Raw genomic sequence first — 17,932 nt, 5'->3', positions numbered from 1 at the left:
ATATACAAAACAAAATGAAAATAGCTGCCATCATGCTTTACTGCATCCTAGTTATAGTGTACCTGCCCTAGGGGCTTAATGTTGCAGAAAAATGCCTTTCCCTGCAGCAGGGCAGGCTAAATTGGTGTATCACTAAATATTTATAGCCAGGTGTTAAAAAATAACCAATAGAAAATATGACAAAGCCTCTCTTCACCCAGGAACTGAAAAGTGGCAGTTTTTGTGGTGATTTTAATGAGATGCCATCAGTTAGCATAAACAGGCTGTCTCTGTGGAAAAGCTGACCACCAGTGCAGCTCTTCCAGCAGAGCTATTTCACAACAGCTGTACTTTACAGTCTCCTTTGTTCTTGAACTGTCTCCCCACATGGAGGAAATTATTGCTGAACAGTTGAGTTACATCAGAACAATTACCAGAGCAAAACATAATTTTTACATGATTCTAGATCTGGAATTATTGACTAAAAGGCACCTTTTTTTTTCCCCTTTATATCCTCTGTATTTTCTCTTTCAGTTTCATGTCTAGTTTCACATCTGCTGGTCAGAACTAGTTTTGTTCAGCATTATACGTACCAAGGACAATTCATCTCTATCACTTCAGTAAAGTCACCGACTTGATTCTCACCTCAGCCACATGCATTTTCATGGTGAACAAGTAAAATAAGTGGAGACACCCAGTGGCACGTGAACAGAATCAGATTCTACAGCTTCACGTCATTTAGAGCTAAGAAAAATGCAACTTTTCTTTTGAACCCAAAACCATAACAGCTATTAGGAAAGCCAGCCACTGTCTGTGTTTCCTTTAGCTGCTGCTCGGTCAGACCTGCTCAGAATTTACAGTTCCTGCCAGTTTCTCTCTAAACACAGCCTTTCATAACTAACTAGAACTTGATGCTAATGTAACATTTCCTGTTACTACTGTGCATGTTCTTTGATCCTGAGAAGTATGAAAGTTCACAGTGCCATAAAAACAGTGTTCCTGCTTCAGGGTACGTGATGAATTAGGAGCCATGTGGCGATTCATCTTCTGTCCCCAGACTAGCTCCAGTTTACCCAGAACACAAGACTGATGGGAGAGCACGAAGCAAACCTAGTCAATTTTAATGACCTTAGTGCAGAGGAATATTCAACTCCATTTACAGGGAAGCAGAAGCTTTGTAGTTGTTGCCTGAAAGACAAAGTAGCTCAAAAACATGACAGTCATATAGAACAGACTAACATTCGTCAAATGTCTGCTCTGTGACTTGGAAGTCATCTCTTCTAACAATAAAAACCATGAGAAAAGACTCTTGAAACTCCCACAATAAGAAAGAAAACTCCAGACTAGTGGACTAATACAATTTTGACAGTATCCACAATGAAACATGATAGAAGCAGTCAGTTTTAAACTGCCCACAGCAAATATGAAAGTGTTCAAGAATGCTTGCACTGAAACACTAAGGTCATTTTTGTATTTTCAAATTGAATAAATTTCAGGAAACACGCGTTGTAAGTGATTAACCAACAAAAATACCCACAACACAGGCCAATAGCTTAATTAAATTTAGATTTTATTCCAAAATGGCTATTCCTTTAATTAACAGCAGTAGAATGTTTTCCAAGACCGTCACGCATGTCTTTAAACAGAAGCTGGAAGCTATTACATATTCAGTCCTGAAATATAACATCAAACTTTATTGATCTTGAAAGTATACAAAGAAAGTTCTTATTTCCTTTGGGTGAACAGTCACTATGTATTCTTCTGATATGTTTCTACTGTTGGAGAATCCTGTAAGACACAGAAAAGGTGGTCATTTATTCAAGCAGCAGCTTTACTCAAATGTACATATTACTCTATCTTAAAAGTTTTAACTCATCTGTCGCGTAAAAGCTAGTGTCTGAGCAGGTTCTCCTTAAGGCTATAAGCAACATGGGACCTAAGATGCACTTATGCATATTATTAAAATATACATTTGCTTTTCGCATATTGACTCATACCATGCAAGCAACTCTGCAGTCATGCATTTTTCTTCATCGTGATTAAATAGCAAGCAAGTCCTAGCTGCAAGTCAAGTAGAGCTCTGAACTTCCAACTAGCCCAGGCCAAAATGTCTGCAAGCTTTTTACAAGGCACATATGTGGTGGTAAGTGATAGTAAGGAGAATGTCCAAGCAACTAACTGGAATGAGAAATGAAATGAAGTCACTCACAGAACTCAACCTGAGTGTCAGCCCTAACTTGAATCCTATCCACACACAGTCCTTCAAGCTGATTACACTGGCGGGTTTTTAATTCCAGCTGTCTGTTTTTCCAGAGCATAGGCTTAAATTTAAGTTAACACAACTCATCAGCGTCTAACAAAGTCAAGGTGTCACAAATGTGACTTCACAGAGTAGCCACTTGTATCTGGACAGATAAAAGCTTGAAATTTTCTGGAGTTGACATTTCCAGGCAAAACAAGTCACCAGTGATTGCAGGGAATCTTTGCTAAATGCTACTGCTTGCAGGCACTTTGTCATACAGATGAACAGATCTTTAATCTTGCAAATACAGAAATATTTTCAATCAGACAACTCATCAAGCTTCAACAGTAATACAGACACCAACCACCTTGTTTCACCTACCTTTGCTTGGATTTTGTGCAGTCTTCCACTTCCACCGCTTCAAAGTGTTTATGTCCCAGGTGCCAGTGAGTGATCGCTCTTCCACTGACTTCACTGATCCTAATCCCTTCAGCAAAGACTGCGAGTAAAGAAACACAATTTGCTGAGACTAGCTTAACACCCACTGGTCTAGTACACAGTTAGTCCAGAGCAGAACTTCATCTAATCTGCCAAGGAGAGCAGCAGAGACTTCAAAAGTCTGCTAGGTCCCACAACACAAAGGCAACTACAGACTTACCAGGCTGCAACTAAGAAGCTCAGATGCTGAGAGCCTTCTCTGCGTTGTAGCAGAGTTCCAAGCTTACTAAACTCTCAAGAACTGAAATTCTTACTGAACTTTTAAAAACAAAATGGAGAACACTACACCTTGTTCCACCTGTTATTGTCATCAAAATCAGTATTTCATGTTTTAAAATACACACCTGCCATGTATCATAAACCAATCTACCTCTCCATGAAAGATTGGACAAACAAGAAACTCAAAATACACAGTATGACAGAAGCGATGAAAGTTTCATTAACCCGCAGAAATAAAATATAGAGGAAAAAATATTTGCTTTCTTTAATTCTGTCCACATTTATTTAACTGTAAGTACAACTTGCCATAACCAATGAAACAGCCAAATAGACTTACCCTCTGCTAAGGAAGTGTTATACACCCAAGAGCTCAATGGAACCAGTCCTACAGATATTTATGCAGATCATACTGTACCTATGGCAATTTCATATGAAGTAAGAGCTTCTATGGTGCAAAGCTGATTAAAAATAAGACCTGCTTTCCTCTGAGGCTACATTTACAGTAGTAACTGTATCATCTCAACCTTTCATACAGATCATACAGTATCATATCCACCTTTCGTGGTGTCTGTAGCACCCAGGACATTTCACGGTAGAACCTGTTCTCTCTGGAACAAAACCACCTTCAGTGTTGTTCAACCTAGAAGGATTAGATTTACCTTCAAATTCACTGTTACAGGTTGAGACAGCACAGGATCCTCTCCAACTTCATACAGGTGCCTAATTCTTAGCAGGACACGACTGAAGTCTGCATCACCTTGTTTCTGTTTACCTTTAAGAGAAAACAAAATGCAAGCATTTTCTTACTTGAAAAAAAAAAACAGTTTTCAAGCAGTTTTTTTGAGCTTTACACTCTCAGAGTTTGAACTTAATTCATATTTTGGAAGATTAGCTAGAGCACTAACAACAAAAAGTACCCAGTTCCCACTGTTAACAGAACATAACACTAACTCATACAGGAGACATTTTTGTAATTGAGTAGAGCAATCATAGGGTAAAATTAACTGTCTTGATAAAGGATTTTAACACTTTGAATAAATAAATATATTATTCACAGAAGACAGAAAAACAGAAAGCCAGCTTTTTGAAATATAACATCCAGCTACTATTTTGGACCTACCCATGCGAATGCTGTGGACCTGCTCTGTATGATTAGAGCTGTATCTCCACCCTGGAATGCTCAGGGTCTGGACATGAAGATTGGGTGGGACAGTTACAGGAGAACTGTGGACTGATTTCTGCTGAAGTTGTCTGGGTAGCTCTGGTTTATCTCCTCCATGCAAAAAGAAACAAAAACGGACGTCAAACATCCATCACACACACACAGCTGGCTACAGTACTGTGCAAGGGTAAAGAGATTTTTGCTTTTTCTGCCAAGGCAGATCCAAAGCAGATGCTAGACTTTCTCCTCTGAGGCCTTCTGAGATACAAAGCAGAAAGCAGAATGATTTTAACTGCTGGGGAAGCTTCCAACAAAGCAGATTTCACTGCACCCTGAAGTTGCTATTCCACTACCAGGCTTCAGTTTTAGTTAACAAGTCAAATATTTTTAAAAGAATGACTTGAAAAAGGTCATTAAAGACTCAGCATTCAGGAAGCTGATGTATGATCTACTAGCTATTTCATACTAATTCCCTGTGTGGACGTTTTGTTCTCATTAGATGCTTTAAAATTTATTCTCCTCCAAGAGTAAGAGATAATTACATAATGAGAGACATTTCATAGATTTGGACAACATCCATATTTGAAATTAATGCAAAGTAATTAACAGTCTCTAAATCTGCCTTCTAACTCACTGTATACTAACTTCATCACACAGGAGGCTTGAAGTCTGCATTTACAAACTTAACAGCACAAATCAAAGCAAAACAAGTAAGTCATTCAGATGCTAAAGATAGCACAGAGGATGGAAGGAGTTACCTGAAAATTGTCCAAACATTACAATTGGCCTGTGTTCTAAAGCCTGCTGGCTTGTCCGATACAAAATAGTGGTGGCAGACTTGGTTCCTAAAATAAGCCAAAACACAGGATGAACCACTGAAGAGTCATTCAAAGTGAGGTTGAAATTCAGGTCCCACTGAAGGTTGTTCCACAATCTTCTGTGAAGCATCACCTGTATTGATAAGGTAAGTATCACAACAGTTACCAGCCATTTTTTTTCTCCTTGGGAGAAAAAAAAGCCACCAACCAACACACATGCCTATTTGTTACCTCCATTTGTCCATTCCCTTGACTTGAGACACCATGAGCTCGTTCTGCAAGCAGAGTCAGTCTTGTAGCATTGTCTTCGATGTAGGCAGTCTGGACCATAGGATAATAGTTCTGAAAACACATACTAAGTCACACAGTGTTGATATTAACCTAGGTAAAAGTAATGGAGAATGAAGATAAAAACAGGATTGAGTTTAGATTATGCCTTGTCACTTACCCGAGCTGCTGTGTTATTCACATATGTCTTGAATGGTCTTTCCTGAATCTGATATCCATTGTCATCAGTGTAGAGTAGCTGTCCAGTGCTCAAATTTGTGCTGGTTCTTAGAATTGCCTCACGATTTACTTCCAAAGGCCCAACACTGTATTCTTGCTCTATCTTATGGCAAAGCAGCTTCCCATCATAGCCTTCTGGTACCAAATACAGCCTGGTATACATGGCATATATATAATACTGGGCAGTAATGTTACTGTAAGAAGGAGAAAAAGGATATGCACAGTTTATCAAGTGGAGCACTAGACCAGTTATGTCAAGACTTACAAATCTTTCATGATGTTATCTCACACACAGAACAACATTGTTGCCTGTATTCAACCTATGTAATTATTGAAATTATTTTCAGTTTAATTTTCAAATGTACAGATATTCAGCTGAAATAAATGATACTTGACATTTTTCTTTAGTGTTACAAGTGTAAAAAGGACTCTTCATTTGACTGGAAAGGTTCTGTATTTCCTCAAATTTAACAATTAAGTTTATAAACAATTATGACACCTTAGCAACACACATACTACAAGAATACACATAGTTCTATGTATTTTTTCAATCCCACAACATTCATTTTGATGGAAAAAATCCTGTTTTCAAGCAGTGTTTCTCAGCTACAATCCTTGTACAATGTAACTTAAAGCAAAAGGCTTTAATCAAATAACCAGATTTAGAAGAAGGTGAGGAGGTTATAGATGGATATGACTTTAACACAGAAAAGTCACTAGCTCATTAAGGAGCCTGAGTGTCCTTGTGTAGGACTCTCTTCGTCTTAAATTTCCGTAGAAGAAAGATTTCTACAGGTAGGAAAATGAACCATTATGTCCAAATTCCACTCTTATTGAAGACATAAGCTGCAAATTTCATTGCATTGAATGAAAACAGGATTCCAGCAGGAGCTACATTATGAAACAAACTGCAAATGTAACTGAGCAATCTTCCCCGTCCTCCCCCCAGTAATATGATTTATCTAAAGGAAGCACTTCCACAGCATTAGCACGTATCTGCTAAGCATAGCTCTGTTATCTAAAACTTTCACAGAACAGACTCCACTGTTCAGGAGGAATTACACAGAGCTAGTCTCACATGCATCTACAGATGATTAAACATTCAAGCAAAATGAATCTGTAATGGTGTTGCACCTGTAGAAATATTGCCGTATCTCTGTCACTAAGTTGCCAAAAACTATTTCCATTTCCACTGCTTTTGATACTGGAACAGCAGAAGAATTTGGGGCAAATAAGTAGTTATCTGAAATGGGTCCTTTCATCACGTCTCCATTCACGTGGTACTCAAGGAACTCCTGGGTCAGCTGGACAGTCTCGTTAGTCTCCCTGCGAATCCACAAAGGAAAAAAGTTGTATTACCTATAAGCACATTTTGTACATAACAGAGGCAAACCTGGAATGAGGTTTGGAATGTAAAAAAAAAAAAAAACAACAAACAAAAAACACAACAATCTGTTTCCTCAAAGTAACAGATTTGACAAAACTTACGAAATGAGAACAGCAGAGAACTAAAGTGCTCCCTGCTAAGACAGCTGTCAGTGTGTAAATAAAATGAGCTTCATGCATTTTATACTTCTGTAAAACAGAAGCATGTTAAAAGAGAAACAATGCTTACATTACCTCATATTTTGAAGTACAAAGGAGAGTTGCTACAAGATCAAAAATGACCCATTCTATAACAATAAGGTACAGCATGACATAATAATGAATAATAAGATTATTTTGTCTGATTTTGTAGCTATACAGAGCCATATTTAACAATGATTTCAGTATTTAGCAATGGTGACAAGAACACACTGGCAACAGGATAAAAGTCACAGACTTGGTACATACTGTCTCATTTTTCTCACCCAAAGCCTACAGTTAAACTATTTAGGACCTCATTTAACACTCTTTGAGAAGTCACATGTAGGTAATTTAAGATGCTACTGCCATCAGCTTTGCTCCTCTACTGGAGCCTTGCTGGCAACACAGAAAAAAATCACTTGGTCTGGCATACAAATGTAAACTGCCAACAGTTTTAGCTAGTGTTAATATAGCAACCTATGAACTGTAATAATTGAGGATCAAAACACATCCAAGTTTTCCTATTACTCCTGGGGGCACTTCCAGCTATAATGCTACACTCTTTTCTACTACTCCAAAACAAACTTGCTGAAACCCAAACATTCCGGGCTTGCCTGAAGCTGTATAATGAAAATGAATACCCCATTTTTCCTACATGCTGAATTCCAGCTCTTGCTGCCTGCCAGAACAGGGTGAAGAAAAAAAATGGAATTTGAATTCAGATTTTTGTTCACCTTTATTATATTCCTTAAGGATTCCTCAAGAGATCTGGAGACAGATATAGAAAATACTTCAGGGCTCTTGGCTCATGCCCATCTATGGTTTTTAGAGCTGATTTCTAACTATACTAGACAACGATTTCTCACTCACAGGAGGCAGAGTTACTAACAATACCACAAAGGTGAAAGAGGTCTTGCAGTCAAGACGTCAGATCTTCCAGCACTACATAGCTGAGAATCTGAATCCTGAGGAGGCAAAAAGCAGCAGATCCCTACTGAAACTCAAGAAATGAGTCAATTCACATTAGCTAAGAAAGACAAGCTGCAAAACACATATCTCACCTCTATCTTGATTGCTCTTCCATATTATTTGCCTAATTAAGTAGAATTTGCCAAAATACTTCCTTTCAAAAAATTTTTGTAGCTTCCTGTCATAGAAACAGTGATACAGGGCTTGCAAGACACTAATGAGTATTAAGCTCTTGCTCTATCACTCATCTGCTCATTGGGCAAGCGGTGTGTATGTGATTATTTATCTTTATTATTCAGTCGTACCTCTCTTTAGTTTAAAAGTAAATGAGATTCTGATCTACTAGTTAAGTGTGATCTGTCACACTATCTCATGCTGACTGCATGGTTAAACAGGGCAACATCACAAAAAACAGTATGGAATCATGTCCACGAAAGTGTCCTCCTTTCTACAGAAAATGTGAACTGCAGAGAAAAAAAATAATTATAACGAACACTTTGTTAGTGAAGTCTCAGAATTAATGCACATGATAGAGTACTTCGACTTCTTTTTTTTTTTTTTTTTTTTACAAAAAGGTTTTACAGAATCTGAAATGCTATTAAAAAAGCAGGCAATCTCACCTGTCTGTAATGCTATGCATTAGATTATTGCTTCGGTCAAACATGATCTGGTAGCAGTCGTTAACCACAGGAAGCAGATCTGGGCTTTGTTGAACCCCACGTGTTGCATCTTTCCGCTGGTATTTAACCGATTTTCCAATAAATACGGATCGCTTGCCATTCGAGGGCTTAACAATATATTTTTTGTAGCTCAAACCACTTATTTCAACTAGAATATACAGGTCATACGTAGAATGGGACTCTGCTGAACTTTGAATCTGGAAGTTAATACACACAACAATGCTCCATTACAGAAAATTAATTAGCAAGGCAACTGACCCCACATGTTGTAAGCCCTAAATTATGAAAATTAACTAGTGCTAGAAAAATACATTTCTAAACATGTCAGTCTTACACTTCCTAATTATAATGCAGATCCATGCTTCTTTTAATTAGGAGTTAAGTGACCTCAGATTAAGCTTTGCCATAGTACTGAAGGGAAGAGAGTTGCTAAGCGAAGTCCAAGTTGGAACTTATTTTAATGGGAACATGGGGTCACAGATCTTGATTTAAGATCCCATTGCAAAATGCATATATAAGCAGAAATAACCACAAGTAAATCTAATCGGTTAAGTGACATAACAGACTGAAACATAAAGGAAGTGACACTTGTGAATGCGAGAAAGTTGGTGGCAAGAGAACAAAGCAACCAGGCACACCCTCACCTTAAGCAAGACGTAAAGAGAGGGAGGTGGAAGTATGTGCCATACTTCTGAGTAAAGAGTGCTGTTGAATATCAGTATACCTTAAACAATTTAATAAAATCACTTTTTTAATTACACATATCCTTCCCATTAACATTATATAATTTGTTACTATCTATTTGGTGAAAGAAAATGAACTCCATAAATACTGTACAGATTACATAGACAACTGGGTTAGTTACCACTAACCAGAAATTAAAGTTGTCTTTATCTTCACACTGTGGATTGGCCTATGGCCACTTACTCATACCGCAGACCTCCTATCCTTAGTACCAAGAGGGCCTACTTCCTATTCTCTGCCTTCCCTACACAGCTCCTGTGTGTGGTACAGGAGAGGCAGAGTATTTGCCAAGCCTCATTTCACCTCAATCTATACATGTATCAAGGTTCTAAGCTAAAGATTTCTCTCCCAAGGGAAAGAAGTATGTGATGTAAGTAAGTGAACATGTGAGCAGCACATACTAGAAGGAGGTTTGGGATCTAACCCAAGAGGCTGATGTCTTATACCATCACTATGTGCATATGCAGAAACACCAGACAGCTGTTGTGTATCACCACCTGACCACAGCGTGCCTTGGCGAATGTGGGTAGTAATAAGCCACAGCATTAATATTCACAACTCTGTCAACTCTGTCCAGCCAGCAGAAGTTGCTGAGCTACCAGGCATCATGGGAACAGAGGGGAGCATCTGGAAGCATGTGCAGCATCTTCAGGCCTTTATGTGCAGGAGGCATTCCTACAGGTTTATCAAGCCATTGATGGGTACGTGCTCTACAAAGAGATACTCCTGAGAAAGCCTAGTGCTAGCTTTCACTTTGAGGTCATCTTCTTCCCTCCTGGGGAACAACTGGCCTTGTCTTGGAGCTTGGCTTTGATATAGACTGAGGTGGGTCTCCTTGGCAGCTAATCGTCCCGTTCCTTTTTGGCTTCTAAGACTTACACTGTTAAAATCTTTCCTCCTTCCCAAGGCTAGTCGTATAAACACACCTGTCGATTGGAGGGCAGGGTCGGGGTTTACACCAAAAGGGCTTTATTGGAAGCATTTTTTTGTTTGTTTGTTTGTTTGTTTTTTAAACAAAAAGCAAAGAGAAGTGCAGCGTGGTAGACAGTAGACATGCAAAGGACAAATCAAACTGACAAGAATAGCAGGAAGCCCTTTTGGATGTTAAGGGTAAAAGAACTCTAGTTGAGAGCACAGACAAGAAAAAAAACAAACATGTAAAGGACTCCTTGGAAACCCCAACTGGAAGTAATCCTTGTTTTCACCGTAATATTATACGTTACCATATAGCATCAAGTCAGTGAGAACTGGCAAGTGAGAGAAAAGCAACAGAAAGAAAAAAAATGTGAAATACCTGTGCCGGTACAAAGTTTCCCAGTTCATCATATACATTCATTGATGAGTGGCTGACAGAGACAGTGACAAAGGTGGTGATGTTCCATGCCAGTGGATTATAGACAATAACATACTGGTCAATATCCGTAGTACCTTTGGGTACACAAAGGAACAAGAAGAGCTATCAGTCACTACAGCTACTTTTCAACATCACATTTTAGAAATGTATAGTTAAGAGGTCTAACTACAACCATCTTACAACATTTTAGTTTAAAACCTTGCAGTAAAACTTTATGATTGAAAGTAGTAGTACATTTTACAGTACTTCATAAAAAAACTTCTGCTTTTTTCTCCCTATTATTTACCCAATAAAAGATACCCTGTGTTCAGCCAATGACACTTGAGTTGAACGTAAAAGCATTTAGTGAAAACAAGTGGCTTACCACAACTCAATGTCATGCAGTATTAACTTTGAGTTATACAGAAGATCAAATGAGAAGCCTAATCTAAAAACAACCCTGCAAAAAAAAACAAATTAGTCTGCTATGCAGCCTATAGCACTGTTCACATTTGACAATTTAAAAAAATTCCAAAGTCAAGGAAAAAAAAGAAGCAATGCAGTCTTTAGAAGACTCCTGAAAATTCTTCTACATTTTTACACTTGCTGGCAGTATGCCATAGCAAGAACCTTTAACTGTGATTGATTTTTACTGCATAGGATTATGCTGTGCAATAAGCTTTGTTTAATAATCAGACTGATCATCCCCCCTTTCTCCCCTCTGTTATACGGCTGAGGTCTGAATCTAGGAGCCAGATTTGATATAGGCAGAGCTCTGACCCAGTGCCAAACAGCTAAAAGGTCCTGTTTTCAGGTACTTGAGATCTGAGAGCTCAAAAATTGACGTGAGTTTCCTCAGGCTCAGCAGTTCTCATAAGGCAAGCAGGATTTTCCAGCATTGGTTCAGTGGTGAACAGCATGTTGACTCTCTCCAAGGAGAGCACGTTAACTTTCATAAGGTACACTGGAAATTGGAAAAGCTGGGTTAAAAGTACCTGGTTTTCCTGAGTCTTTACTGTAAACAGAAGAATAGACGTCTCCATTTTTCTTAGCGTTGTTCATGTCAAAGATCAGGGAAGCCATTAGCTTCTTTACGTTGAACATTCCGTACATTAAATTATCCATGTACATGTTCTTCACCTTGGGAGACTCTGTGCCTGTTATGCCATCATGGTGCTGGACCTTACATTTAAGAGTAGTTTCAAAGGTTACAATGCAACTGGTTTGCCTCCCCCCCCAAACCTTCCTTATATTTTTATTTAAAAAAAAAAAAAAAAAAAAAAAAAAGCACAATCCAGTAATAGTCATTTCATTTAAAAAAAGGTATTCACCCATTCACTTTTTGCCTATTCCAAATTGCTATTTGCAATATATTGCTATCAGAATTAAATGGCCAAAGACAAGAAACACAGATTTCCATCTACATATGCTTGTTTTTTAATATTTATAAATTTCTAAGCTATGTATTTAGAGGAAAAAATGCAAATTAAAAAAGAAAAACCAACTATATAGCATAAATACCATAGAAAGACAGGTTTTTCATTTGCTACTAATATCTGGTCAATAAGTTAGCTGACAAAATATTTATTACCAGCAAAAAGACTATGGTCTGTAAATGCTTAATGGCATGAGGCTGATCACTTAACTGCTTAACTCTGAAGGAATAAATCTGTCTTTTCTAATTTGCACAAATAGAGATTATTAGCAACTTTGAATGGGTTCAGGTTTTTATTGTAACCACTTTTTAAGTAATAGAACTGAGAAAAGGACTCTCATATGCTTAAAGTTTGGAACCATGTACCCTTTCCCCAGTAGAAGAAAACATTTGCCAGCAACTGTATCTTGAATTTGTGGCTAAGGGGCTGAAGTCTCATTTTATGATAGTTGTTTGCTAAATCACAAAGGAAAATTATTGCTAAAAATATAAAAGCAACATGGAGAGACTCCAACTGGAATGCAAAAGAAAAGTTTTGCCTTTAGACAAGAAATAGTTTTTATTAAAAATATAAAAAAATAATCAAGCTTTACCTCTGAAACTGCCCATCTCAGACTCTGAAGTTGCTTTAGGGCTCCACATTTGCAAATAGAACTTTCTGGGTGTTGCCGGACATACTGTGTGAAAAAGGACTCTCCAGCATAAAGTAGTGAACTTGCTCTCCTTGCAACTCCTTTTAACGTGCTTCGAGAAGTATAAAACCCAGTCCATGCTTGAAATGGCTCTAAGAGTTGAAGAGACCCAATACATGCCAAAAAAAGCATTTCAGTTATTGCTTGTTAGGCTAGTACCATACAGCTTCTTACATGAAAACTGCTGTGTATTATACACATCAGCCACCAAAGGGAAGAGTCTTCCCCCTTTGGAAGAGTACAGACTTTCCTACAGGCCTAGCAACATGACTGTTGATACAAAGCCATTATCCTCATAACCTCATTACATAACTACATTAACTTTCTGCAGAAATTTCTTCTTCGTGGACCTGCACTAAACACCTTTTAAGTTTCACTGAAGCACTTTATGTCATTAGTTAATAAAGAAAGTAGATTATAATCTTTGGTTATTGCTTGAAATAAATCCTCTATACTCCCAACTTTTAGTCAGATGAAAGGGCTGATCTTAAATTTAACATCCTCAAAATGGACTAGAAACAGCGATGCAGTAATGTGACGGTATGACTGCCTACTACTACAGTGCTTCAAACTACACCAAAATATGCCCTCAAGTGGTCAGTGGAAAGTATTTCAGTGGTTCATTTCTGCTAATGTGTTCCAGTATCCCATAGAGTAAACTAGAAAAACAAGTTATACATTTTTAAACCCTCCAAATCTTAGTCATTTTTTTAATGGATAAACCACTGCTGAATTGTTTTTCCAGGAAGAAGTTGCAGACAGTGCTTTCTAAAGTGAATACATACAACTAACAGTCTGCCATCACCCTATAATTAGAAGCAACAATTAGAAAATAGGACCTTTTGGTCAAAAACTGTAGGACATTCTTTTGGGCCTGAAAAAATGTTAGGAATTGAAGGAGTTTTCAAGGTTACAAGCAAGTGTTGCACATGCGCAGCAGGTACAACTAAGAGAGTATAAAAAGGAAACACTTCTCTGGGACTTAAAACTTGAGTTTCCAAGGAATATTTCAGAAGTGACACTGAGCCCAATAAGTGACTCATAATAAATGGCATAGAAAGAATGAGAGAGGATTAATCATCAAGAAGCAAAACAGTATGTGGGAGAAAGTGCACTCAAATCTATCCTGCAATTGCAAGACACAGTAAGATGTTTGGGGAAGAGATTGCATCTATGTGGGGAAGAGATTGCATCTGTGTGTGGGCACCCACCTGGAACGTGATGGGCGCTGCTGTTATGCAAGCTAGCGACAAGAGACTACTGCCTCTAAGTTATGCCAAAAGATACAGGTAAGAGCCCAGATGTGAAAGGATATTAGCAGTTAGAGCTGGCAATGCATTTATCGGCAAATTGTTAGACATGACATGATCCCTGGGGGGAGGCGAGTGAGTCAGGGATCAGTCCATGCAGTGATTCATAGGAAGCAATGGTTATTTTTATTCATCTAGAAGTTAGACTTCCTACAGAATATTGGATATATAAGCTAAATTTAGGTCATAATAGTTCAAGATATACATCCAGTGTCAATAATGTGATGAAGCAGTGCTAGCTACGGTTATATAAAAAGGTATTTTAATGATAACTTTATCCCTGCAATGAAACAAACTAATGAGTTTCAAAACTGAGAAGTTGCTGTTGTCTTCTCTCTGCATACTTTGATATGAGGTCTAAACCAAAAAAGATTCAAGGGTAAGTTTATGGAGAAAGCAGTTGAAGGGATGTTGGGTATGGCATGCCTGCCTTCATATACTCCCAGCTCTATCTGAAGAGCTAATACTGTGCAGTAAGCACCAAGCAAGCAACAAGAAACTTCAATGAATAAGCTACATTGTACTAGTGGACTTCAGAAATAGTGTGTATTTTTCCTTTTTGAGGCTTCACTTAAAATGCATTTTCTTCCAGAACTTAAATCAGTTTTCTTTAATGAAAAAGACTTTATATTAGAGATAAGACAACTTGGGGAGGGGAGGAGGGGGTACATCTACCATAGTGTTTTGCTTTGTCCAGTAACATGCTTTTAGATGAATCCACTGGTCACTCTAACCTATTATGCTTTACTTGATATCAAAAATAATAAAAAAAATGCTTTTTGAGCTCAAAGACTGTATTCCTTTCATGTTATAATAAACCCAGAGGTATGTGCCAAGCATTAATAGACACTTAGTCCATGTGACCAGATTCCATATAGTTTTCCTGGAAATGCATGGAGTCCTCCGCATCAACTGTTTCACTTTGATCCACCCATGTTACACTACATGAACACAGAAGGAACCAGGAATTTCAGATTTCCTGGTTCAGATTACCTTGCTCCTCCCTTCCTTACCCGACTCATTTCTTCTTCAGACATTCACAGATTACTCTGTGTCACTGCTCTGATCTCTGCTCTAATTTGTGCACAAACCAGTTTTTTAAAACAGTAATAATAGGCCATTGCTCTGTTCGGTCACGCAGCCAACTGTTTCAAGGTATCTTTTGGTTTATTAGTTTCCTTTCAGTTCCCTGGATCCTGAAACACCTCTGTGTGCTATCACAGATCACCTCAGGGAAAGGGGCAGAGAGGTCTAACACACATTTAATACTGCAGAATGCCTAGGAGACTACAGGTATTTGTGCATGCTGATGTGTGGGAAGAAGAGAAAACAATTATTTCCAAGTTTAATGTCTAAACATTAGACAAATTACTCAAAAAAAAAAATCTCTTCAAAAAAATTACTCAAAAAAATTTCTCTTCCTCCAGCCATTTCTTCTAGCTATCCCAAAGAAATATTCCAACCAGTACCCTAACATCTTTCTTGTACCACTAACATTGGATCAATTTTTGGATCAATTGTTTGGATCAACTTTATTGAATCTGATAGTGTAAATAAATATAAGAATGTATTTTTGCTCTTTTCGCTCTCATTTTTTCAATTGCCCTTTATTAATTATATACACTTGGGACAGGTATTATGTAGTTTATAACTTAATTACCTGTTGAATATGGAAGAAAGTCTTGAGAATCCCTGATTTCCCATGTGAGATTTTTGCTATGAACTGCTTGGAAGTAATCACTGACAGTGGCATACTGGACGGTCACTCCAAACTCATCAGAATGCTTGTTAATGTAATCCAGCAACAGGTCCATGTTGGAGTACTGAACAGATGCATTAAAGAACTGTTTGTCACAGCCCTGAAATTCAGAAAACAGAACAGTAAAATAACTTTAGGTCATGTAATTTAGAAGGATTTTTTTTTTAAAACAGCAGTATATGCTGAAGTGGTATTTCCTCTATCTTTACTGCCCATATAGAAGGTTTTTTTTTTTTTTTTTTTTTTGTTACAAAAGCACCACGCGGGGTAGGGTCACTTGCACAGATCAGCTGATAACCAGCTGACCAGCTCCCTCCAGAAGATAAGGAGATGTTGATGCACCACATTGTGCAAGAACATAAAATTTTGTGGCAGCAATTGGGAAATGCATGCATATATGCATGGAAAAGAGGCCTTTGCTTCTTTTTACACTACATTTCTAACACCAGAAAACAAGGAAGTTCTATTAGCGTTCTTAAAAGTCGAAAATAAGCTTTAGGAAGTGCTATGGAGATAATGTAAAACAAAACTTTGTGGAAAGTGAACCTTGCAGTACAAGTGTCACACTGTGTTGCTGATCCCGTCTCAACGATAAACTACAGTGCCTCTGATGTTCATCCTATTTTTATGCAACGTAATACACTGTGTATGTAGTAAAGCCTCGTTTCTGAGTATACTTGCACAGCCTCTGCCTTCTATAGAAGGCATTTCCATACATACGATCTGCATGTACACCTGAACAGGAAAATGAGTTACTCAGCCATAGCATGTATGTTCTTGAATATCAGTGTTCCAGTATAGGCATCTATCTGAAGCACAGTGACACATTAAGAAACCCTCCTCTCCCTCCCAAAAGAGGACTTAACAGGAGCTTAACTGACATCAGCTGAATGCATCCTCATCTTCATGTCTCTGTGCTTCAGATAGAAATGTTGCGCAAGAGGTCAACTCTTTGTGCTACAAAACAACCTGATCTAATTTTCAAAATAAAGATGCTCTCAGTGATTTGTCTTCAAAAATTAGAAGCTGTTTGAAAGAAGATGTTCAAGGAGTCTCTATTTTCCCTGCAATCCCATCTTTTACCCCAAACTTTTACCTAAACAAGCTCAGTAACTTTAACCTGGTGACTTAACTCATTAATGAATTTTGCTTAATGGAATAGCCTTGCAGAACAAGGATATCCAGGAGAACCTGCTGCATTTGGTCATCGCTTCCACTCATTACATGAGCAAAACTTTACATAGGAATGCTGTGCATTACTGTACTACTAGTTTAAACACAAGGGCCAAATGGGATCTCAAGAATCAGTTCCAGTCCTTAAGACAACAACTTCCCCCCTGCCTACATCTTTCTATAGTCTCTAGAGAGGCAGGTTTGAAAGTTTACACTGCACCACAGCCCAGTGGCACCTCCTGCACAAACATGCTCTTCAGATCACAAACACACACTTGTTTGTCCATATCATCATCACAAAACTGCCAATAGTCTAGATGTGAGGTCTGACCTGGAATGGGAAGGTGCCTCCAATTCTTAACTGGAGGAAAAAAACAAACAAACAAACAAACCACATCCAAGTACTTCAACCTGTAAGTATGAAAAATAATAAGCTTAGCTACAGAGGTATCCAAATGTCTATTTCTTTCCACTTTCTCACAAATTGCTCTGAATGGGTAGCAAACTTTAATAAGCTTTAAACAGAGTAATAATCACAAAGCAATGCAAGTCAGGAAATCAGAGACTGAATTTTTCTTACATTATTGCAAAACTGCAGGTTTGAACCAAGACAACTGGAATTTAAATGCACCATTCCAGACTCCCTCCTTCCCATTCTAGCATTATTGTCCCTGCACCACTGCTCCAGAGTGTTATAGCCCACTTCTCTTCCCCTCCCACACCCCCAACTTACAACAACGAAACCAGAAGATAACAAAAATCCAGCACAATATAAGTAACAGTGGCGCAGATACAGGAGAGAAACAACAATGACTCAGAAAACTGTATTCATCAGAAAACGTTTGC

The 17,932-nt window shown here is 38.1% G+C and overlaps 1 protein-coding gene across 2 annotated transcripts in view; it reads right to left on the bottom strand.

Moving 5' to 3' along the window:
• Positions 1–1,532: 1,532 nt before the first annotated feature.
• MAN2B2 (mannosidase alpha class 2B member 2) overlaps positions 1,533–17,932 on the bottom strand; it is a 28,650-nt gene continuing 12,250 nt past the window's right edge. For both annotated transcript variants that reach the window (XM_027457426.3, XM_072037793.1), the window contains 13 exons: positions 15,815–16,013; positions 12,746–12,936; positions 11,713–11,899; positions 10,679–10,812; positions 8,581–8,837; positions 6,560–6,751; positions 5,367–5,619; positions 5,150–5,260; positions 4,859–5,051; positions 4,059–4,211; positions 3,598–3,710; positions 2,603–2,720; positions 1,533–1,767 (listed from right to left, as the gene is read on the bottom strand). In XM_027457426.3, the coding sequence (XP_027313227.3) occupies positions 1,673–1,767; positions 2,603–2,720; positions 3,598–3,710; positions 4,059–4,211; positions 4,859–5,051; positions 5,150–5,260; positions 5,367–5,619; positions 6,560–6,751; positions 8,581–8,837; positions 10,679–10,812; positions 11,713–11,899; positions 12,746–12,936; positions 15,815–16,013 (2,196 nt within the window). In that variant the 3' untranslated portion in view covers positions 1,533–1,672. The remainder of the gene's footprint in view (positions 1,768–2,602; positions 2,721–3,597; positions 3,711–4,058; positions 4,212–4,858; positions 5,052–5,149; positions 5,261–5,366; positions 5,620–6,559; positions 6,752–8,580; positions 8,838–10,678; positions 10,813–11,712; positions 11,900–12,745; positions 12,937–15,814; positions 16,014–17,932) is intronic.

The sequence above is a fragment of the Anas platyrhynchos genome, chromosome 4 (assembly GCF_047663525.1).
Source record: "Anas platyrhynchos isolate ZD024472 breed Pekin duck chromosome 4, IASCAAS_PekinDuck_T2T, whole genome shotgun sequence".
NCBI lineage: Eukaryota > Metazoa > Chordata > Aves > Anseriformes > Anatidae > Anas > Anas platyrhynchos.
The sequence above is the reverse complement of the archived record's forward strand: the minus strand, read 5'-3'. Positions and strand labels throughout refer to the sequence as shown.